General features: G+C 38.6%; 1 protein-coding gene across 1 annotated transcript in view; it reads right to left on the minus strand.

Moving 5' to 3' along the window:
- The window catches only part of znf644b (zinc finger protein 644b), an 81,032-nt gene that overhangs the window by 627 nt on the left and 56,224 nt on the right, over window positions 1-24,181 (minus strand). Inside the window, 1 exon segment of the mRNA XM_072390287.1 lies at window positions 190-564. Within this exon segment, the coding sequence (XP_072246388.1) occupies window positions 190-564 (375 nt within the window).

Consider the following 24,181-nt stretch of genomic DNA (forward strand, 5'->3'; position numbering starts at 1 on the left):
GCTGGAGATAAAGTGTATTCAAATGGGAGAAAATGTCTGTTAAAAACGCAACGTTGCACATGCATCCCATGTCTTGCATGATGCAGAGGATTAAAAAATCCACTACTTGGGCAAAGAGTTAAACAAAGCGCTCCAGTGCTTTGCCCTTACTAAGCCAGCGTACGTCATTATGGAGTAACTGGTCATCACGAGAATCCTGGGAATTTGCGGAAGAGGTGGTACTGCATGCTTGAAGTTCCTCTGATGTGGTTAATAATTTTCATTGTTTTCTCCATCACCTCTTTGAGCTTTCCACTTAGCTTTGCGCACAGCACGCTTTGATGGATGGTACAATGGAGTGCGTTAGTTTTAGGAGCGACAATCTTTATTCTGCTCACCAGACCCTTATTTCTTCCAATCATGGCAGGTGCACCATCTGTCACTGTCAGGTTGATTTTATCCATTGACAATCCATGGCTTTTAAAAAAATCCTCCAGTTTTCCAAAGATGATGTCAGCAGTGGCGTTGTCCTCGAGTGGAAGCAATGCCAGCAGTTCTTCTCGGAAATCTTTGCCATCAAAGTATCTGACAAAAACGCACAACTGTGAGATATCCGTGTTGTCAGTGGACTCATCAATAGCCAGCGAAATATATTTGGCTTCCTTGACCCCGTCAATGACAGTTCGCTGGACTTGCTCCACCAAAACGTGTACACAACGTGCATTAGTTGAGGCACGTCGTCTTTTAAAACTTCACTTTCCGTGAAAGGCCGGTTATGTCTGCAAAGCACCCAAGCAGCCTGCAGGGATGCAGACGTTACTCTCTCTTGATCAGTTAAAGTTCAAGTAATAATGCCACTTGTACGGGAGTAGGCAGATTTCAATGTGGCGATTTTTCTCTGATGCGCCCCTGACTGCTCAGGACATGAAATCTTAAAATTTGAATGTTTAGTGTCGTGGTGATGGCGCAGATTGTTTTCTTTTGCAACAGCAACAGTTTCGTTGCAAATTAGGCATACTGGTGAGAAATTTCCAAAAGTTGGCATGATAAATGCGTACTTCTCAGTCCAGTCATCATTGAAGGACCTGTTTTCAATATCAACTTTGCGTTTCATAGCCTTTGAGAGTGTAATTTTACCTCTGTTAAAGGGGAACTCCGGTATTTTTAAATACTTGAAGACGAATAATAATATTATACCATGATTTGATTTTTAGTTAATTTTTGTTTAAGGGTCCGGCCCACAAGGAGACTGTTTGGTAAAATTCTGACCCTCTGACAAATATAGTTGATGACCCCTGTTATACGGTCTCTGGTCACTAGTTTTATATACTTTAAACCACTCCTGACTGGCTCGCCAAATTTGTAGCACCGGTATCACACCACTTATTGCACCACTGAACCAGTTCTAGGCTTTAAGGAGTGGGGAGCAAAAATAATTACACCGGAGACCGTGGCTTTAAATGTAGACAATTTACTGACAATATGCAAACATATAAAACACAGTACAAAAAAAAACACAAAAGAAGATACCCTGTAGGTCTTGATATTGAGGTTAGTATAGTAAAAGATAAGCAGAAAAAGTATTTCACCCTCTTCTATTTTTCTTCAATCAGCCTAGGTTATGAATTAATTTTGATCAGTCAATTTTTATTAAATTTGACCAGTCTTTCAAATAATAATTCAAATGTGTAAGTTAAACCTATTTTAAGTCACCTATTTTTATCCTGAGTTAACTATTTTTCCCTCTTTTACAGGTAAGAGAATATCTTCAGTTTTGATAATCAAATCAAAGTGGACCACAATCATTCCAGATCGCATCCAAAATCATGAACACAGTATACAAATAAAAGTGTGACACTTTCAGTCAGTTCAAGTTCAAATGTGTTCTACTGTGTTCAGTTGAATAATTATCAGTTCGCAGTTCAGTTCAGAACAAATGCTGATACTCCTACCACTCTGACAGCGAGTCACCATACGCAGATTTCCTCACTGATGTGATGGAGAAGATGAGATGAAGGTCTGGGTCTGGATCACCATCTTGGATCCCGCCTTTATCAAGACTACATGACATCACAGTATTTTCGCACTGCCATATTTGTGTACGCCCGTAGCACTCAGGTCACAGCGTTGTCACGTTACCAGAACAAGTGAAATATGAGGAAAATTAGTGAGTGAAGTCGCCCTAACAACTCGCTAGCTAACACAATCAGGGTAAACTACTACCAAAACCACATGTTTAAAAACTGTTATTGAATTACTTACATGTGCTGTGATGACATATCATTTCTTTGGCTCTGGGTGCCATATCCGTAAATTCCTTCACACATCCAGAAACAGCATACCGGTAGGCATCCGTGCACTTAAAGCCTTCAAGCTTTGTCGGCTGTAGGGGGAGAGATTGTGGATCAAATCGATATAAATATCCGGGAACGTGAGTTGGGGCAGGCGTTTTGCGGACAAAATACTGTTGAGGGTAATAAAACTCTAATTTTATGGATTGAATATGTAATTTATTTATTATTATTATATATTTTCGTTTATAATCGGGTTTTTTTAACTTTCTTACTAAAATTACACAATGCCACAATTTTCTTTATACGCAGACAGCTTTCTTGTTTAAATGTGCTGAAAGATCAGGAAATTTCCACGGATGCACTTACAAACACACATGTACATCTGTATCAATCATCACCTCATGTTAGGTTAAGGACAAGGATAAGTATATTAGTATTAAATACATTTTCTTCAAATGGTTTAATGATATTAGAGCATTTCTTTACCACTCACTTTTAAAATGAATTTTTTATAAGAACCTACAAGCTCAAAATTTAAGTTTGGCATTTCCAACTTGCTTTATATCTGTACTTTACAACAACTCAGCGGAATGCTTCCTATAATCTGTCACCTAACTCATCAACTCAACATATTTACAAGTAATTCGTATACCTTACCTATCAAATGACAAACTGATAGATCACCAGTTTCAGTTTTTCAGTTGTAAAAACATCATTTAGTCGAAATGGGTACAGTACATGATAAAGTTGGCAATTCTACTAACATTTGGAATAATTGTGCTCAAGTGGTTCTAGATGCCGTAGTATTTCTATGAGAATCAAGCTCAAATTACAGGGGAAAAAAATCTACTTAATACCAATAATATGCATACAGTCTGTGCAGTACAACCTGTTATGGATTTTATGCTAGTTATTCTGCATGAAGTGTGAACCTCACTGCAGGAGAATGTAGAAGGCAAATTTTTCTGTGATTACTCATTCATTACCTCTACGTTTCAAGACAGCAGAGCCATCATGCTCTGGGTCCTCACTGAATTTCTTCTCCTATTCCACAGCATCACATGTGCGCGTCAGACCGCCAATCAAACATGACAGCTATTTACACTCACTGGGTGAGATGAAAGGCTCTGAGTCTATCACTCAGGCCCCTGTTCACCTAAGAGAATTGAGAGAGAAGACAGACAAAGCACAAAAAAGGCCTGTAAAATTTTATATTCCTGGTTGTCTTGGAAGCTTTCTGTTGGCAGTAATACTGAAGTGCACGCAGACTCACACAAGATATATAGATGTATGTGAGGGTGTGCAGAGTTACAGCAGAAACACAGACACACTGTTACAATACTGCAGCTTGGGCCTTTGATGTTCAAGGTGCTGTATCTGTTGTGCATGTCTGTCCTCTCACATCATTTCCAGCACCGGGAGTAAAACATGGAAACAAAGGCAAACAATATATTCAAAAGTGTCAAACGACACATGCTGTTTCATGTTCGCTGGATGGTGGTGACACATAAGCAGCTTTGCTCAGTTAAGATGCAGGACAAGCTAATTGACAATGGCTGCTGCAGAAAGTGAGAGGTTAGAGGCGCAAACCACTTTTTGTTGAAACATCCTCAAGCAAAACTAACTGATTAGACTGCTGTCCATTTTGAACCTGTAAAATAAAAACAGTATGTTTATCTGTTTATGCTTCACACAGTTGTTTCTTTCTATTGGTAATAAATTATGAATAAATGATATATATATTAGGACTGCAACAATGAATCGATAAAGTCTATAAAAATCGATTATTAAAATTGTTGGCAACGAATGTCATTATCGATTCATTGTGTTGTGCGATTTATACGTCACTCACCATGTCACGGAGACATTTCCTTCACCTGCAGAGCTTTGTCAATGTTGGCTGACTGAAATAAAGTTTTAAAAGAAACAAAAAAACTCAACCTGCAGAGCGAGTTGAACAAATTATCAAGCTTTGCAAAAGTGATTTGACATGCCACGGGGGCACCACGGTGATGATAGGGCACCTGAAATGGAAACATGTTGGAGTCATCGATGCGGATGAAGGGAGCTCATCATTAGGGTAAGTCACAAAAATATCCTACGTTTATTCTGTTTTGAAGTGAAGAAACGTAACGATAGTCTCTCCAGTAGCTTGACTGATGCTGCTGTTTGCTTGTTAGCTGGTTAATGACAGTGAAAGAGAATGTGTGTTTATATATATATATATATAGTGAGTGAATATTTTGCTAGTATATAGCATACATTTGTATATCACAGGGCCACACAGAGACAAACGAGACAAACAACCATGCACGCTCAACTAACTCCTCAGGACAATAAAAGTCACCAATTAAACTAACATGCATGTTATTGGACGGTGGGAGAAAGCCGGAGTACCCCGAGAGAACCCACGCATACACGGGGAGAACATGCAAACTCCACACAGAAAGGCCCCAGGTGGGGATACATTTGTATATATTTATGTTTATTAATTTTTTTTACTGAACCTATTTGACAAACTTTTTTTTTTTAATAATTTGCTATTATTGTAACAGAACACTGCAACCTGTTTTTTGTGCGCTTATTTGCTCTGTCAGTCTCAATGTTCTCTTTTGGAATAAAGATGTGAACATTTTTTTTTTTTTGTTCGATTTCTTGATTAATCAAAAATAATCAACTGATAAATCGATTATTAAAATCATCATTAGTTGTAGCCCTAATATATATATCAATTTAGTGCAGCTCTGAAGTAACATTTTCTGCCATCAAAAGCTAGTATTTGTAGGGAAATCATCAGAGCAAAATACAAATATTGAAAGCATTCTTGTATCCTTGGCGAATCATACTAAGGATAAAGAATGCAATATCTTATCTTATCAAATATCTTATCTATATTAAAGGGGAAGTTCGTTTTTTTTAAACCTGGACCTTATTTCTGGCATAAAATACGTTCATCTACCCATCAATAACGTGGTGAAAGTCAGCGTCCTTCGGACGCTATTTAGTTCACTCGAGACCCGCGTATATCCATATAACGGGTGTGAATGGGGCATAGACAATACAGCCTCTAAATAAGGCATTATCTGTCTTTATTTCACCAATACTTTAAGATGAATGAATGAATGACTATTAGTTCAGAGCTGCCATGTTGTTGTTATTGGGGGCTATTTGGAGGGCTTTCTACATACTGCTCTAGTGGGATGCCGTCATCGACGCCTCCCAATCATGCCTCTCCAGGTCACTCCATCATTGCCAACATGGTCATTGAAGTCCCTCAGAAGAACAATGGAATCCCCAGGTGACACCCCCTCCAGGACACCACACAGAGGCTCCATGAAAGCCAGGTAATCTAAACTGTTGTTTGGTGCATACGCACAAACAATAATCAGAACCTTCCCTACTGCGACTTGAAGCCGCAGTGAGACGACCCACTTGAGTAACCAGGGGCTTGTGAATATCCCTACACCCGCCCAATACCTCTCTCCATGGGCAACTCCAGAGTATGGTAGTCCAGCCCCTCTCCTGGAGTTTGGTTCCAGAGCCAACGCTATATATCTAGTATATCTAGTTGGTACCACCACCTCACACACCAGCTCAGGCTCTTTCCCCTCCAGCGAATTGACGTTCCATGTCCCATGAGCCAGTTTGCAACCTTGGGGATTGGCATGCCCAGGACCCGCCTCTGCCACCTGGCTCACACTGTCTTCTTCTAATTGTATTGTCATGAACTTTTATATTAATCATGGTAATTGAAGGCTCTGTGATGGAGTGGCAATCTGTCCAGGATGTACCTTGCCTCTCATTTGATAGCGGCTGGGACAGGAATAGGAATGAATTGGGTAAAGCAGGTGTGGAAAATTAACGAATGAATGCTAACTCGGAGTGTTGAGTCCGAGATGTAGATCTCAAATTTTTTGCAATTTACCTGAGCATTGCAGTCTGACCTTGGGATGAACTTGCTTGGATGTTCACTTCTGGCAAGATTGGCTATTGGCTAACTATCTTGAATCTTTTCCACTTGTGAAAAACATTTCTCAGTGTAGATCAATGGACTGCAAATAATTTGGAAATGGCCTTTTAACCCTTTCCAAACTAATGGGTAGCAACAATGGCTTCTCTAAGTTCACTTTCCTCCTTGGCACACACATGAATGCTCAAGACCAGCAAACTGGCTACTACTTTTATAGAGGTGCTCACACTTGCTGATGATCAATAAGTGAAGTGCATTTGATTAGCATAATCTGACTCCTACTTAACCTCCTAATTCCTATGGAAGCAATAAAGGTAGACTTCATTTTTCACACACACTCACTTTGTATTTTTATATTCTAATGTATTTTTATTTTGAATAATGACAATTTATTATGTTGTGTTGTTGATCAAATCAGATTGTATTGACCTACTTTTAAGTACACAATTGTTTGCCTTTGTCAAGGTCATTAATGTAACTGGACGACTTACAGATACTGATATACAAAATATATGAGAGCTAAAAATGTCTTTTGGTAAGGGTTGCTGAAAAATCTAAACTCATTCCGGTCCCATTATTTAACAATTCCATCATTTAATAAAGTTTCTATGCGGCCCACTAAGATTTCACACAAATTTCCTAAAATTGGATAAAGAGAGTCAAATTACACAAAAGAAACACTGAATTAATACACTTTGTAATAAGTTAATCCAGGAAAACTATTCAAAGCTGTACATTAGTGAGTTGCAGATATAAATGCACCTTTTTGATTAGCAGTACATTTCCTCATGAGGTTTGAAGGGGTTGCAAAATCATATCTGAAGTCATCAACCTATAGTCAGACAGACCATGTACAGATGGAGGAAAGTCAAGAGTGTTGTTGCCATTATTGATGGAAAAACATTTTTTCTATGATTTTTCTATGCAATCACTATGTTCGTCCACAATGCAAAGCTGGCTAAAATGGTACAATGACTATGTTTCCCTTATCTCATTTATTCTCAACGTTAAATACACAGACGCATAAAGACAGAGCCCTCTGTCCATTCTCTGCATTCATTTCGTGCATATTTTGGTACATTTTCAGAGACCTTGTGTACTCACAGCAAAAGGAGCAGAACCACTGAAAATCGTGGGGGCAGTGTTGTACAGTATAGCTCATGTGCGACCAGTGAAAGAAACAAACAGGAAGAAGACAAAAACAAAAATGGCAGAACTCAATCCACACGCAGCAATGTATTGCATAACGACCACCGCCGTTTACTGCGCTGCCTCTCTTTCTGTGAAGGTGCATTATCATAATCTCCTCCACCGTCACCATGTATGCTATTATCTGAAACTATCTATAACTGACGTTGGAACTCGGAAGTTACCTCTGAACTCTTTACCAATTAAACTAACATGCATGTTATTGGACGGTGGGAGAAAGCCGGAGTACCCCGAGAGAACCCACGCATACACGGGGAGAACATGCAAACTCCACACAGAAAGGCCCCAGGTGGGGATACATTTGTATATATTTATGTTTATTAATTTTTTTTACTGAACCTATTTGACAAACTTTTTTTTTTTTAATAATTTGCTATTATTGTAACAGAACACTGCAACCTGTTTTTTGTGCTCTTATTTGCTCTGTCAGTCTCAATGTTCTCTTTTGGAATAAAGATGTGAAATTTTTTTTTTTTTGTTCGATTTCTTGATTAATCAAAAATAATCGACTGATAAATCGATTATTAAAACCATCATTAGTTGCAGCCCTAATATATATATCAATTTAGTGCAGCTCTGAAGTAACATTTTTTGCCATCAAAAGCTAGTATTTGTAGGGAAATCATCAGAGCAAAATACAAATATTGAAAGCATTCTTGTATCCTTGGCGAATCATACTAAGGATAAAGAATGCAATATCTTATCTTATCAAATATCTTATCCATATTAAAGGGGAAGTCGCAGCAATGTATTGCATAACACCGTCACCATGTATGCTATTATCTGAAACTATCTATAACTGACGTTGGAACTTGGAAGTTACCTCTGAACTCTTTACTGCCCTTTGTTGGACGTATTATTTAACAAGCATGCGAACGTGAAGCATGCATGGGAGTATGTGGGCAGTGACGCTTGAAGCGTTTGAAACGGACATACCTATTTACATATGTAAAGAGAGCATAAATTAGCCTTTACTCATTTCCTTACATGGTCAAAGTTTACATCTCCTAAGTCATCACGATGACACTCAATGTCTCCATAGGTGTTACTGCATGATGATGGATGAAAAATGTATTAGTTTCACAGTTATTGCTCAAAAATAATAAAATTTGTATACTTTCTGGGTTACAAAACTGTTAAATGCCAATGTTTTGCTGCCAAAACTGTAACATGCCCATTACCATTTGGTTGAACTGTCAGGCATGCTCAAAAACAGTAAAACTATGAATTTTTCATGGCTCCAAAAAACAATAAATCCCTATGTTTTTCTTTGCAAATTGTAACATGGCATGATCGTGTTACAAATGTGATATTTCGCAACAGCGTTACGGTAAAAAATGCTTACAATTAGGTAGGAACGACTGGATATTAGTCAACAGACTTTCAAGTAGTAGAACCAAATTCGAGTTCTAATATTGTCCAACAACTTTTCACTTTTATACTTTAGTACTTTAATATTAACTGCAGTTGGTTAAGGTCAGGATTGACAAAAATATATAATTTGCTTTAGAAACTAATAAAAAAAAAAGGTTGAGTTACAGATAAAGAACATATGATTCATCTTAAATATTAGTAAATACATGCTTACACACAAGGTTTGTCTATACAATGAAAATCCTTACCAATCTCACAATTTATCCATCCTAATGTGGCACTGCTACATTTTGGAGACATGGTCTGCATCTCTGTTAAATGTTCACTGGTGAGACAGGTTCTTATTTTCAAAATTAATATTGTCTAGAATTATTTTTTGTCAGTTGTATAACTATTTAGAAATTACTTTTTCTTTGATTTATTTGGTATTTTATTTTTTTTTAGTTTTGTTTTCTTGTCCATAAGTACAGCCTAGGGTCCTGCTACAAGTGAGGATATTCCTTCTCTCAGTGACTCCCTGTTTGAGGGTAACTGTCTTTAGGCTCCAGTAACAATTGACTGGTTCCATGCAAAACACCAAAGGAATCAATCGCATACCATGAGCAAACACTGACCACAGGTATGACAATAGAATGACTTAAATATGAGTTTAAGAGTTGTGTTGTTTTTTTAATTGTGATTTAAAAGAAACAGATAGTGAAATAATTATTGGCTGAGGAGAAACTTTTGGAATAAACATGTTTATGGTAAGTCCTATCACTTGGCAGTTGATCATCATGATCACTTCTAGATTGCTCCAGAAGGTGGCATATTTATTGGGATGCAACAGATGGGAGGCATGCATTTTCTTTGCTAAGGCTTGTGAAATTGGTCTTTTGGTGGCAGTATAAATATGATGGAGTGCAGCCTATAAGAGACAGGATATGCCAAACAAGGACAAGATGTCCAAATGAGCAGCAAAAGTCGTGTTATAGCTACTTTACAATGATGCCATCAATGATTGATCTACACTCTGCAGAGCCACTGTATGGAACAAAGTATAAAGCCTATAATTTAGTTGGAAAACAATGTGCGAGACCGTCGGCTTGTGGATCCATTTCAGCACAAGCATCCCCTGGTGTAGAGAGACCATTAAACTACCAGGCGCTGCAATATGGTGTAGTCAATGTCACTGAAAAGATGGGACAATAAAGTGAGGGGGGGGTTGCAACAGCAGGGAAAGAGCATGTATTAATGTCACATAGGCTTTAGCCTGCCTCCTTAAGCCCTGCAAAGAGTCACCCAAGCCAATTTCCATTATCATATTGATTGAAATAGTTCATCATAGTGTAATTTTAGGTTTATCGCCACCCGGTTGGGAATAAGACCAAAGCATTATCCAACAAAAGCTATTGTTCCAGGGAACGTTTCGCTGTTCCAGTTCATTGATGGAGTTGATTAAGTTTAAATGAAGCAGACACTGGATAAAAGTGAGGGTATTGACCAGCGAGCATTGTGCCGTGCTTGAAAAAAAGTGTGATACATGCAGAAAAGCAAGATTTGCTAAATGCTCTAATCTTCAATCAAATCTAACATCAATACAGACAAAGTTTGGTAATGAGAGATTCAATGAAGCATGCAGTAGAGAGAATTAATCCCCCTCGCCTAAACTGAGTTCAACTTTGAAGTTTGCTCCTCAGGACAGATAGTTATCTAAATGCTAAATAAGTAACGTATTGTACTTTTCACGGCATACTAATCATTTGTTCATTTTCCCTCCATTATTTGTTCTCTCCCACTTCCCATTGTTGATCTAGTGATTAGATCAACCTTGGAAAGAACAGGAGACGGGAATAAGGAGGCTGCCAGGGAGATCTGACGCACAGCAGCCAATAATGTTCAGACCAGTGGGGACACAGCCTCTATGTACTGTAAAAGTACAGAGTGGGAAATTGGGCCAAAAAATATGGCTGATATTCAAAGTGCAGTATAAAGATTACTTCACACAAGTCTATTGGTGACAAGGGAATAATTCTGATTATTCACATAAGTGGTTTTCAGAGATAATTCAGATGTTTTTTGTGTTCTATGCTTTCTACAATAAAAGCCACTGTAACTGAAAATTCTCAGCTACATTGAAAACTGCACCACAACTGGCTCAAACTGGATGTGATGTCAGAAAACCATGCAGGTACAAAGTGCTCAAATAAGATTTTAAGATGAGCCAAAGAACCTTCCACCACTCAGCAGGTGAATGTCAGGGCAACCCCTCCGGTCTTTTTCACACTCATATTTTCCTGTGGAGGGGGAGGTTAAAGTGAGGCAATGCATTTGTGATTCAGCCAGCTGATTTGATTAAGTAGCAGTCAGAGAGCAGTATCATGTCTGATGTTAAGGGTTTTACATTTTCTTTACATTTGGTGATCAGATAAAATCTTTTCAACCAGATATACCAGTCAATTAGATCTAATCTAAGGGTAAAAAATCAGAAACTATATGTTCCCAATTGTTTGCAAGCTGCTTTCTCCTAACATGTATCAGCTTTGTACACCTGCAAAGAAGAGGTCAAAAATTTTACATCACATGTGAATGATGAGTGGCATCATGTGATTTGCAGTTTCAATAAGAAGATTAGAATCGTGGCTGTCTTCATCCGTGGCAGTCCACTGCATTCTGGAAGGTGAGCGTGCTCTGCTGTTGTTGACATGTGGCCCGGAACCATAACGGGTGACAACTCCCTGCAATGTGATTTTTTTCTTGTCTTTGCACCAACTGCTTGCTGCCCCCAAAATCAGATTTTGTTTCAGCCTGAGACTTAAATTCTATTTTAGAAATAAGAAAAACAAGTTTGTATTTGCTTGAGTCGGGATGTTAAGTGCCAAATCCATCAAATTCACGTTTATCACATTATGTTTTTTTATGATTCCTTTCTCTAACATCTAAATAAAGCTCTTCAGTGCCTGCCACCCACTGGGTCCTAAGCGGACCAGAGTTATCAGTCTGTCTTGACTTTCAGTATTTATTTCCAGATGCCACCTCATTATTTACATTTACTGTTTGCAGAATGACGGTAAATGTTGTCAACCGCGCGCCGAGTGGATTTTTCAACGCTGTCTGTTTTTTCTCATTGTTGAGAGATGAGCTATGGGACACGAAGTGTGAGCTGTGTTGTCAGAATCCCATCTAATCTGCATGTTTGTTTCTTAAACAGGGCATGTTCGCTTATCCCCCCTTCTTTCACTGCAAATCGACAGGAGATGCAACCCGGGAGAAGCGCAATAAAACAAACTCATGCTCTCAAAAGGTGTGCACGGCTTTGTACCGGCGCGTTTTGCCTGTTAGCTGCACATCCTCTGTCTTTTCATCTGTCAGTTATCTCCCCTCATGTTTTGTCATTTGCTGTGTATATTCATTTGTCACCTGGTATTATTTTTCTTCTTCCAATGCCTGTCTGCATACACCCGCGGTTGTAATTAAATTTCGCCTTCAAAAGAGACAAAAGCAAAGTTTTATATACATACATATATATATATATAATCTTTATTCTGGTGTTGCTGTTCTGAAATGTGTTTGATTACTGATATGATGTCGAGACAATGTGCGCGGCTCGTGGACACGTGTGCGTCCTGCCAGCAAGGTGGGGACGTCGTCTTTCAGTTGCCACAGAAAAATCAGCCTTCAAGGAAGTCCAGAACTTCTATCTGTTGGTCCGTGAAAGACATCTTTCAAAAAGCCACCTGGCTGTAAAAGGCCTGAGAGCCTACAGGTCCATCCTACATACAACAACGGCTTCAAACCAGTGATTAAGTACAAAAAAGCCCTAAAAATTTAAAATAATCAAATGGATCCGTCTATGAGGCTTAAATCTTAAATCTAAAGACTTTTACTTTGTGAAAATACCCCTCAATTACCTGTAGTTATTTCATGTTATCTCACTGATTACTGCTATCAATATCAGAGGAATCATTCCGTAAAGCACTTGGTGTGCTTCTGCATACAAGTTTCAGAATGAAACGAGCAGCGCCCCCTGCCGTCCGAAGGTAAAACTGCAAAACGGCATCAGCACATAAAGCTCATGGGTCCAGTGGTTAGTCAACGGTTTTTAAACCCAAAGAGCCGTTTCACGCCTTCCTGTGTAATTACTGGAATACAATCACAATCATACCCCCACACAGGCCTCTTCCCGCAGGTGAATGATTTCGGGATTTAAATCATCTCTTTTTGTCGTAATTCTAGGCTATTAACACGGTTAAATATATTTAAATATATATATATATAAGGATATATAAGCACTGAACTCTGTGAGCATGGATGTCCTTTTTTTCTTTAGAGAAAAGTGGTTCCAGTCATCCTGGTTTAACATGATGGATCACTACAGACACATTTAAGATTTTATTTTTTGGCTGCACCCGAAATCCTGTCTGACTTGTCATTTCTGGCTCATATTCTACTTTTCTCCCCTCATCCAAATCAAAACCTCCATACGTCCAGTTTGCTGATGTAAAAGAAAAAAAAAAGGGGGGGGGGGGGGGCGCAGTCTGAGCCCGGCGGGATGCGGGACAGCTGCTCCCAGACCAGTTACCGTCACACCTACTGCAGCTCCACTCCCGAAGGCATTTGGTTGGTGAAGTAATTAATAGGAAATAATGATGATGCCGAAGGTGCGCCATCACCATCAAGGACGACGTAATGGCTGCATTATTAATGTCCTTATACTGTAAATGACGTATTGATGCTGATGCTTATTGAAATGCCAGTGATGGATCAATCTTGGCTGAGCTGCAATGTGAATAAAAATATGAGGAAAAAGGAAAGAAAAGCGCGTTCCGAAGCTTTTTTTCATCCCGAAATCTAGGCTACTTTTATGATCCTAAAAAAGCCAAACAATAAATGAACGTAAATTAAATTCTATCAGACTACATCCCTTCTTGTTTCAGAAAATATCCCCTGACTTTGAGAATAACGGCAGGCATTGCAACTGCGCCATAACCGCACTCGTCTGCCCAATTAGCCCAAACAATCACAGCAACCTTGACTGAAATTACATCTCAATTTGAAGCCTGGGTGTTGGGCTATGATTCAGTGATTAAAAGCCTCTTCTGTCCCAGTGCCTTTAGGGCAGCGCATGATTAGGACCTGTCAGCTGCCGCAGTGAACTGAGCCAGCCATGCGTGTTGTGCAACATGACCCGCTGTTGTTAAACCATGTCAACATATTAACCTGAATTCCCAAGTCATTATAGACTGAACTGTCGACATAAGAGGGGAAAACTGCACACATATGTATGTGTAATTGAAAAAAATATATATTATTGTAGGCTATTATCCCCCACCGCATAAACGAGGACCATGACGTCAAGTGTGTCCCAAGCCCCGTTTCAGACAATAAAAACTTGAATGAAAACAGGCGCGTGTTGGCTTCTGGCACACTGCATGAAAATGTATGCCTTTTGTTTTTAACAGTTAAACTCTGAGGCTCGGGTGGACATACAGACATTTACAGAGGAAATATTCAATTGTGAAGCGATTTGAAAAAACGGGAAAATCGCTGTTCATTGCTTGTCGAAACACAAGAGTAAATAGGTTTGACAAGGGGAGAAAGACTGTTTTTGGAAGGGGCAAAAGGTTCATCTGAGGCACATTTGATCCTTGTCAAAATCTATTGATTCAGGTTCCTTCAAGAGACAGTTGATGTCTTCCTTAATTTCTGACCAGCCATCTGGACTGACTGAGAAAAGCAGTTTTCTTTGTGAAGATATATTCTGTCAGAAAGTCAATAATAACTATGAAAAAGACTAATTCCTTGAAAACACAGAGACTTGACATGAAATCTTCTTGCATAATAAGCTGTAAAAAATGTCTTGTGATGTTATCTATTATTCTGCACCTGCAACACGGATTTGGCCCACTGTGTCAGTGAGGTTTGTGTCAGTTTGCAGGAGTAGTTGGACCTTTGCAGTGGATGCAAGCTGAGCCAAAGATTTCTGAACCTCCCTTCAGCCACAATCAGTGCAAGCTAGTTTCCTTTGGTGTATCTAGAGGTGAATAATTTATGGGGGGATAAAAGCATTTGTGGTAGAGAGCTAGACAGTCAGACAGTAGAGGGAGGCTGGCTTGGAATCCCCCACCACCACCTCTACCATGTCTCAACCACCCCCTGCCACCACACCCCAGCCGAACTCGCCCCCTCTGCAGCGCGGTGGCCTTGCACGATGCCTCCTCGGACGGCTGCTTGAAGTGCAAATCTGTGTTCCAACTTGTTCCCGGTGCCTGTCAGCATGTTTTCCTCTTGTCAGCAGCGATTGAGTGTGGGCCCGTGTCACCCTTGTACCACCGCTGTAACAGGATCATTGACAGGCCAGTGACACTGCCCAACCAGATAATGGAAACCTATTGATTTTTCTTCTACTTTCTTTTTCCTTTTTTTTTCTTTTTCACACAAACAATCTGAGACACTTTTGAATAACTGGCCAAAGAACAGGTCGTGATCAATGCTCCTGACCTTTGGATCACTGCTGATACACACACTGAACTGGGGGAAAGAAAAGAAGAAAGCTGACAAAAAGGTCCTAGGCCAGTTAAAGCAGACGTTCTCAGAATTCTGCAGCACATATCATGAAGCTATAAAAAATGTTAACCATTTAATTTACCATATGCTAATAAACAAGCATACAGAAAACATAAATTGTGACTCAGTATTATTCTAACATTACCCTTCATTCTAATTTGCTTAATTGATAGAAATGGTTACCTCTCTCTGTGTGTGTATAAGGTTTTGCAGTTTTAATGGAGAAATCTCCAGAGAGGAGGCCTCTTTGATACCCATGGCAATGATAAGCATGCACTGGCTGGCTACCATTGGACCCCCATGGCAGATGGCGAGTGCAGGTCTTGCAAAGACACATTTCTTTCTGTCAGCCTTGTCCTTCTCTCCATTGCTGCAGCCAGTGGGATAATGAAATGCCCAATTCTGGTCATGGCTAACTCAATCTCATTATAATCCACCACCCTTTTTTTCTTTTTTGTTATTCATTCAGCCCCATGGGATGCTGTCTGCCAGCGATGTGGCTTTCAACCTCCAGAGAGAACATCTTTTGAAAAAGCCAGGAGACCTAATGAAGTCACAGAGAGGCACAATTATTTCCCAAAGAAGGAGCATTAATGTACTTCAAAATTCCCTCTGGAGAAACATGATGACAATTGGTTTGTACAGCTTTGATCGCTGCTTTAAATACTGCCCAAGATAAACTGTGGGGTTAGCCCCCTTTGCCACTGGTAAGTAGACAACCCAGAAGTGGCTATCAAGCATTAGATACATCAAATATTCAGCTTGTACCCTAAAAAACACTGAATTTGAAACAGCGCACAAGGTTGAAATTACTAGGAACAATGAAGGGAAGGGACACTGAAATGTAGGCCTACATGTTTCACCCAACAGAATCGCAACAAATTTTGTTAAACATAACAAGTGAAATTGGGTTGCGAGTTGCGTGGTAGAGAACGATTCATTATCACATAAGACACCTTCAGACAACTGAAAGCGGCAACTCCAGCTGCTGCTAAAAGTTGCATCTGTGCTCTGCAATCACAGACACTTTCCCTTACATCAATTATGAAATTGTTTTTTGCTCCAAAAATGAGTGTGATGTTTGAGGTTGTTGACGCCCTGCTTATAGTGCATATTAACAGATGCACCACATAATAAAACCCCAGTCAGTCTTAGAATGACATTGAATCCAGCCAAAATGTATCTTTTGCTGTATTTTGCTGAGATCTTTGAAACAATAACATTCCCACATTTCTCATTGAGTGATTGCAAACAACTAATTGTACAATATTCCCATTTTCTGATGACTCACGTTGACATTCGTGTTCCTGAGGTAGACGGTCATTCTGCACAAACACAAAACTCCCCTATATCTACTGGATGAATTATAAAAATCACTGCATACATTTTTATTCAATAAAAATGAGAATATAATATATAAATAATTCAATAAAAACTTTAAACAAATTGTTTTTTAATTTTTGATCAGAGGCGGAGCAAAATCTGAACTGAAACCCATTAAATCGGTGAAAACGGGCTAATTATCTACAGCCCAAGCGAAGCAACTCAGTTACACTTGACTTTTCTTCGACATTTGAGAGACAGGTTGCAAGAAACGCCCCCTCCATTTGCGGCTTATTTGGGCTAAATCTGTACAGCCCAAAGCCAGCAGATTTGGGCCAATCACAGACAACTCTACTTGATGGGAGTTGTGCGCGAACTTGTGTGTGTGCGTGTGTGTGTTTGTGGGGCGAAACTTTGACAATGGCAGGCATTGGCATTAACGAAGTGGATTATTTACTTTCGAATCCGTTTTCTTCAAGGTCCTTTGGAGAAAAAGTTAAGGTGAAAAAAGTAGGGGCACATCATCCAAAGGATATCCAAATTATACAGAAAGAAAAGCGCCAAAATCGTAGCTTTTGTGTAACTTGGTTTGAGAGAAAGGACTGGCTAACGGCAAGCCCAGCTAAAAGCTGAGCTGACCGTGCTTTCTATTGACTTCATTCAGAAATCCCCTGACTTTAACGAAATGGTGATCAACCTTTTTGCATCCCAGAGAAATCGTCGTACTGAGCTTCTCTTCAAATAAGGTCGACCACCACCATTCATGTCACACAGATGGCACATTTTGTGAAGTATTTCTTTTAAGGCTCTCTTAACGTCCATTATTTTTCTGGAGTTACTATTTTAGTTTTGTGCTCATGTTTGGATTACTGTGTTCCAAAGCAAATTGCAATAGGCTATAGTTGAAACCAATTTTTTATCACAAGTCTGGGTTTACCTTTTTTTAAAACCTTGTATGGTGTGAAAGTATGTGTATTTACAGAGAGAAAGGTAGATGGTATATTTTCTATCAGTGCATTCTTCTAAATAGTGTTGAAAAGGTTTGTTGAAAAGGCCCATGCTGTTGTGATAGTTTAAACTTACATTCTAATAGGACACCTTTTATGTTGAAATACAACTACTTGGCTTTTATAATACATTAGCCCACCCATTCATTGTTACTACAAGCTGTCACTGTGGCATACAATCAAATATTTCCTCTTACATAGAAGACAGTCACTGGAATTGTGGAACAGCAAAGATTATGTTATACCAGTGTTACTCACTGAGATCTGATGCAACATATGTGTTCCACTGCTTACTGGATACCTCAGGTTTTGGGTTAAACTCAGCCGGCGTCCATGTGTGACTGGAAGTAGAAAACCTTACATTGATTAACATGAAAATCTGAATTATATTCATACAGGTATATAAGCACTTCAGTAAAATGGATAAACACTGGAAGTATTTAACTACTATAACTAACTATACATCATTGTAGATGTATAGTTAGGTCATTTTCATGGCACTAATGCCTCATTTATTCCATGTTGCTGGGATGCTTTGCTTTTTAAAAAATAAATAAATAATAAACAAATAAAAGCATCATCATGGCCACTGCCAAAACATCAATTTCACTTCAGCTTAAGAACACAAAGACATTTGGCTCACCTCTTCCTTCAAGGTTTGCTAAACCATTTTGAATTGCAGACAAAGACAAATAACTTCATAACATCCAGAGAGAAAAGAGGCCAAATGTGGGGGAAAAAAACTGCGTGATAACTAAGTTCCAGATAAATTAGTATGAGCTTCACATGTCGAGGAAACAGTTCAGACTGAGGGTCCTTGTTACAGCAGAGAGATAACAACACATTGAAGGCTGGATATATTTTGATTCCAATAAACTTGGCCGGTGGCAACAGGAGGACTGACTGCATACACATGAGCACCTGACTATTGTTCTACGACAGATTTAAATATTGTCAACTTAGTCTTTCAACAGTATGTTGTATGATTATCACTATTCTTGCGCAAATTAAGTGTCCTGCCCAGCCTTCATCTCACTCTGAACAATTATCCACACATTCATTATATACCTCTTATTCAGTTCATCAGAAGTGCTGCTGTAAATAATCTCAGCACACCAGTCACACACTGCTGTCAGTACTGTAGTGTAATAAGTCTATGTGTTAATACTATAGGGTCAAGTTGCCCTAATAATCTACTTTGTAGTATCTACATCCCATTGTTGATACAATTCAAAAGAATATCACTAACAATTGGCTGTTAAACTGCTTTAAATCTACAGCAATACTTTCAAAGCATGCAGTTGTATAACATTTATGTAGCTGATGTCTTCAAGTCCATTAAGAACACTTATTAACTTCTGTTGTATTACAGTACAAACATCTACCATTGTTTCTATCCCTTTTTAACATTATCCTAGCTTTTAACAAAGTATAAAGAGGTATATAATGAATAGAAGATGGTGCACCGATAAGAATCAAGAGCACCTTGAGCAAACAGAAAACACCATTGAGAAACACCACTACGGTCAAAAACCTGAAAAAAGAATTCAGAAAAGCTGAAAGTGGAGGAAAACAATGATTCACTATGAGCTGTACAAACAAAGCCTGCATCGTTATAACAATGAGCTGTGCAAGGCCAGACAGCTGCATTTATCTGAAATGATTAATAAGAATGCCAACAATTCTCAAACTCTGTTTGCTATGATTGAAAAACTCACAAATCCTCCTAAGCAGTCAAGCCCAGACCTCCTCTCCACTGAGAAATGCAACGAATTTGCCTTCTTTTTTAGCAAAAAAATCAAAACAATTAGACAACATTCACGCCACACAGACAAACAAGGAAACTAATCTGTGACTTAAACCTAGAAATAACTAAATAATGTAATATTGATGATTTAAAAATGACATAATACCATTCAACTTTTTAAATACGTTTTTACCTCAGTAGAAAGTGATCTCCAACAAATAGTTAACAGCTCACTGGCATCAGGCATTTTTCCCAAGTCACTAAAGACAGCTGCCATGAAGCCACTCCTAAAGAAGAGAACTCTAGACACCTCTATGATGAACAATTACAGACCTGTTTACAATCTCTCTTTTATATCCAAGATTATTGAGAAAGTTGTATTTAACCAGCTCAATGACTTTCCGAAGGAAAGTGGAAGTCTTGATAACTTTCAATCAAGCTTCCGACGTCATCACAGCACTGAAACAGCTCTGGTCAAAGTGTTAAATGACATTAGGTTGAATACTGATTCGGGTTATGTTTCATCCTGGTTCTGTTGGATCTCAGCGCTGCATTTGATACTGTAGGTCACAGAATCCTGGAAAACTGGGTTGGACTTTCAGGAGCGGTCCTTAACTGGTTCAGGTCCTATTTAGAAAGCCGGTTATTTTGTTACAATTGGCAGCTATGAATCTGAGCGAGCGCGAGTCATCCGGGCGAGTCCCCCAGGGATCAATTGTTGGACCTCTTTTGTTTAACTCGTATATGCTCCCTTTGGGTCCGATATTGCAGAACTTTAACATAAATTACCACAGTTATGCAGACGACACACAACTTTATATGTCTCTGTAACCAGATGACTGCAGCCCAGCAGACATACTGTGTCAGTGTCTGGAGGAAATAAACACCTGAATGAAACACCTGAATTTTCTACAATTAAATGAAGACAAGAGGGTCTGCATTGGTAAATATCTTGAGACTCGGGTCCTTAGAATCACTGACCAAGTTCATAACCTTGGGAGTGTTGATAGACTCAGATCTGACTTTCAGCAGCCACATCAAACCTGTCACCAAGGCAGTTTTTTACCAACTCAGAAACATCTACAGAATTAAAAGTTTTCTCTCCAAAAAGACCAGGAGAAACTCATCCATGCATTCATCTCCAGTAGACTTGACTACTGTTATGATATTTTAACTGGACTTCCAAAAAGATCATCCAGAAAACTGCTGCTAGAGTTTTAACCAGGACTAAGAGATCTGAGTCACACCAGTTTTAAAATCTTTACTCTGGCTTCCAGTCAGTCATAGAATAGATTTTAAAAGCCTACTGATGGTTTACAAATCCCAGAACGGTTTAAGTCCAAAATACATCTGTGAGATTCTTCTCCTCACATATAAAGCTCTTAATGACCGAGCTCCATCATATCTTAAAGATCTCATTGTACTTCTTGTCATTACACTTCGCTCCAAAACTGCAGGTTTACATGTTGCCCCCAGAGTTTCTAAAAGTAGAATGGGAGGCAGAGTCTTCAGTTACGAGGCCCCTCTCTTGTGGAATAAGCTGCCAGTAAATGTCCGAGAAGCAGGCACCCTTTCCACTTTTAAGACTAGGCTTAAAACTTTCCTTGTTGATAAAAGCTTATAGTTAGGGATGACTCAGGTGATCCTTAAACATCCCATCATTAAGTTTCTATAGGCTTAGGGACTTCATCTGTCAAACCTTTCCTCACTTTGCTCTCTTTTCCCCGTTTAATTTCTCAAATGATATGATGTACATGTGACATTATTGTGGTTATTAACTTGTGATTCCGTTTCTGTGCAATCTGTTGGTTTCCTTAGCTCGGATATTGTTTTTGGATTGGCTCTACATGAATGAATTGGATTATTTTGAAATGAATTAATTGGATTTCATTGGATTATGATTACAATGAATTGAACTCCAATTGGCTTGAATTGGACTATATTATTTAAGTGCCTTGAGAGGACATTTGTTGTAAGTTGGCGCTGTATAAATAAAACTGAATTGAATTTAATTGAATTGATATGTTCAGAGAATATAAACCTAGCAGAGCTCTTACATTCAAGGACTCAGGTCAAATAGTCCAGTCCAGAGTCCGGATTAAATATGGAGAAGCAGCACTTAGCTGTTATGCTGTAAACAAGAGAAACGAACTGCCAGTGGAGATTAAACTTTCACCAAATGTAGACATTTTTAAATCCAGGTTAAAATCATTTATTTTCTTATGTGTCTATGCATGAAATCTGCACTGTATATTTAAACTTATCTAGACTGTTGCTTGTTTTTAAAATTTTTAATTTCTTTCTTTATATTCTTTTACATATTTTTAATCCTTCTTCCACTTCCCGCTGCAATGCTTTTATTTTATGTAAAGCACTTTGAACTGTTTTGTACATTAAATGTGCTATACAAATAAATTTGACTTGACTTGTCAAAATTTGGTCATTGTGAATAGCTTTTCTTGGCACAAGTACTTGATGAGTACATCAATGCTAGACATTTTGACAAATGGAAATGCAAAAAACTATAAAGGAAAAAATGACATTGCAAAATGTGTTCAGAATAGTATGCATACAGATATGTGTACCATTTGAATACAAACATAAAGTCTCTGTTGACTTAAAAAGAAGCATAAGACTTTAAGACCTGTGATCATTTTGGGAAATAAGCAATGACAGCACGTCAGACCAATAACCACACGTTACTACTGATATGAGCGTCAAAAAGAGGAACTTTGAAAGTAAACATGTAAATACTATTTGTATTATGCTGAGGGTTAAACTGAAAACAAACAATGATAGAACAAGTCCTCCCAACAGAACTCAGCATCTTGAATGTAATTTTAATTAAGAGAGATTATCTCTGAGGCCGGTGAAGCAGAAAATTCTTGAAATCTAAACCTGTGATATTGTTGTTGAACAAGAGCAGAGTTTCGTTAGTGTTTCTTCACTATCAGAGAGGGAATTCTTCAAATGTTGCCATGATCAAAAGCTTTTCATATTGTCAGATATTAAATATGTCATTTTTTCCCATTTTCAAGGCAAGTTGTCAGGGTTTAAATTTCTTGGTCATTATTGACAAATCCACTCATCCAGATCAGCTGACACAAGTGCACATGTTGCTGTGCATACTACCACGTAGTTTATGACATTGTTGTCCATATATATACAGCAGAAAATAAGCATTAACTATGCTAACGTAAAGTGCAGCATTAAAATATTCTGTAATAAAGTTATAATCTAATAAAGGAAGCATTAATAAACATATACTATATGCAGTCTGGTAAGTCATGTTACTTCTATAAATATTTGCACAGATAATCTATAAACCTTAATAGTATGCCAGTTTAGGAGGCAACTTAAGGTTATGCATGGGGGAAAACTACTTTGTTTCTGGGAGCTTATTGGACATGCTTATTTGTATTTTGTGATGGAGACCCAAAACCTCTACCATCCTTGTCCCTAAGTGGGTTATGCTGGTATGCTGTAGATGCTTGATCCACTCCTCCTGGACTGACAAGGGACCATGAAAGAATAGGTCACATAATCTGTAGAAATACAATAAAGGTGATAACAATCAAACCACACTGAAATGTAAGCTTATATCTATTTTGCCAAGACTTCTCCACCTAGAACACACCCCACATGCCTTGGGGAATAAGCTGTGTCCATTGATGGTCATGCCAACCTATTCCACAAAAGCAGGTTTAAATGTCTGGTAAGAGATGCTTGTATATCAGAGGTTGGCACCTCTTAAGCGTTTTTCTAAAACACTGTAAGTGAAGCACTTCTCCTTTGATTGCTGTGCCCAATACAACCAATCCAAATTTTCTTTTATAAATTATTCTATAGATATTCTTTTTCTATTAATCTGACAAGTATTTCATGTTTTGTTGATTCAAACTTTGGTTAATTTATCAATAATACAGTCAGTTTGATTATGGCATCATACATCAAAATCATGAATATTTTGGTCAATATTGTTTTCATATTTAACGCAATTATTTCATGACTTTTATTAATCTTTTAATGATATTTGTTTTTCAACACCAGATTGTCTTGAACTTTAAAGCACAACTGTAAGCACCAACACAGGAAAGAGGGGAGAAAGACTGTGGGAAGACACACAAGAAAGATCAGCACAGTTGGAACTCAAACCGACAATCTCTGCAAATGTCCATTGCCACCATGGGACCTGGTCCTTACCACTCGACCACCGAGCACCCCCTGAACCTGGGTGCTATCCATACCCATCCCAGCAAGTTTAACTTCATGGTTAAGCATGAGAAGCATTATCAGATTCTGTGTATTCATAGACCACTTACTGTTTTCAGAAATCAGTTTCTTGACCTAACTATGAATCCCAGAATGATAAATGTTACTGCTTTCACACAGGTGGCTGGCCTCATGATCACGGGTCAGCTTTGTTTCTTTGTCCATGACTTTCTGCCAGCAGAGGGATTGGGGCAGCTTTCTTTTGGGCTTTTGACAGCAGTGAGAACTGAGCTGGTAATCCTGGAACTACCACTGGAAGTAGATAAAGAAATTGGTATTCTACTGACATACTATAGTTGGAACTTTTCAACTTTTTGCATAGCTTGTGGTTAAAGTCCAACATGCATGTAAAGACATTTTTTGATGGGGGCTGTAAACTGGTGTCTTTATTTTGAAAAGAACGTCTGGGAATCCGTCACTAGGTTCAGCCTGCAGTAAGTAGTAGGAGATGAAGAGGGTC

The sequence above is a fragment of the Leuresthes tenuis genome, unplaced genomic scaffold, assembly GCF_036924035.1.
Source record: "Leuresthes tenuis unplaced genomic scaffold, fLeuTen1.0.hap1 SCAF_7, whole genome shotgun sequence".
Classification (NCBI taxonomy): domain Eukaryota; kingdom Metazoa; phylum Chordata; class Actinopteri; order Atheriniformes; family Atherinopsidae; genus Leuresthes; species Leuresthes tenuis.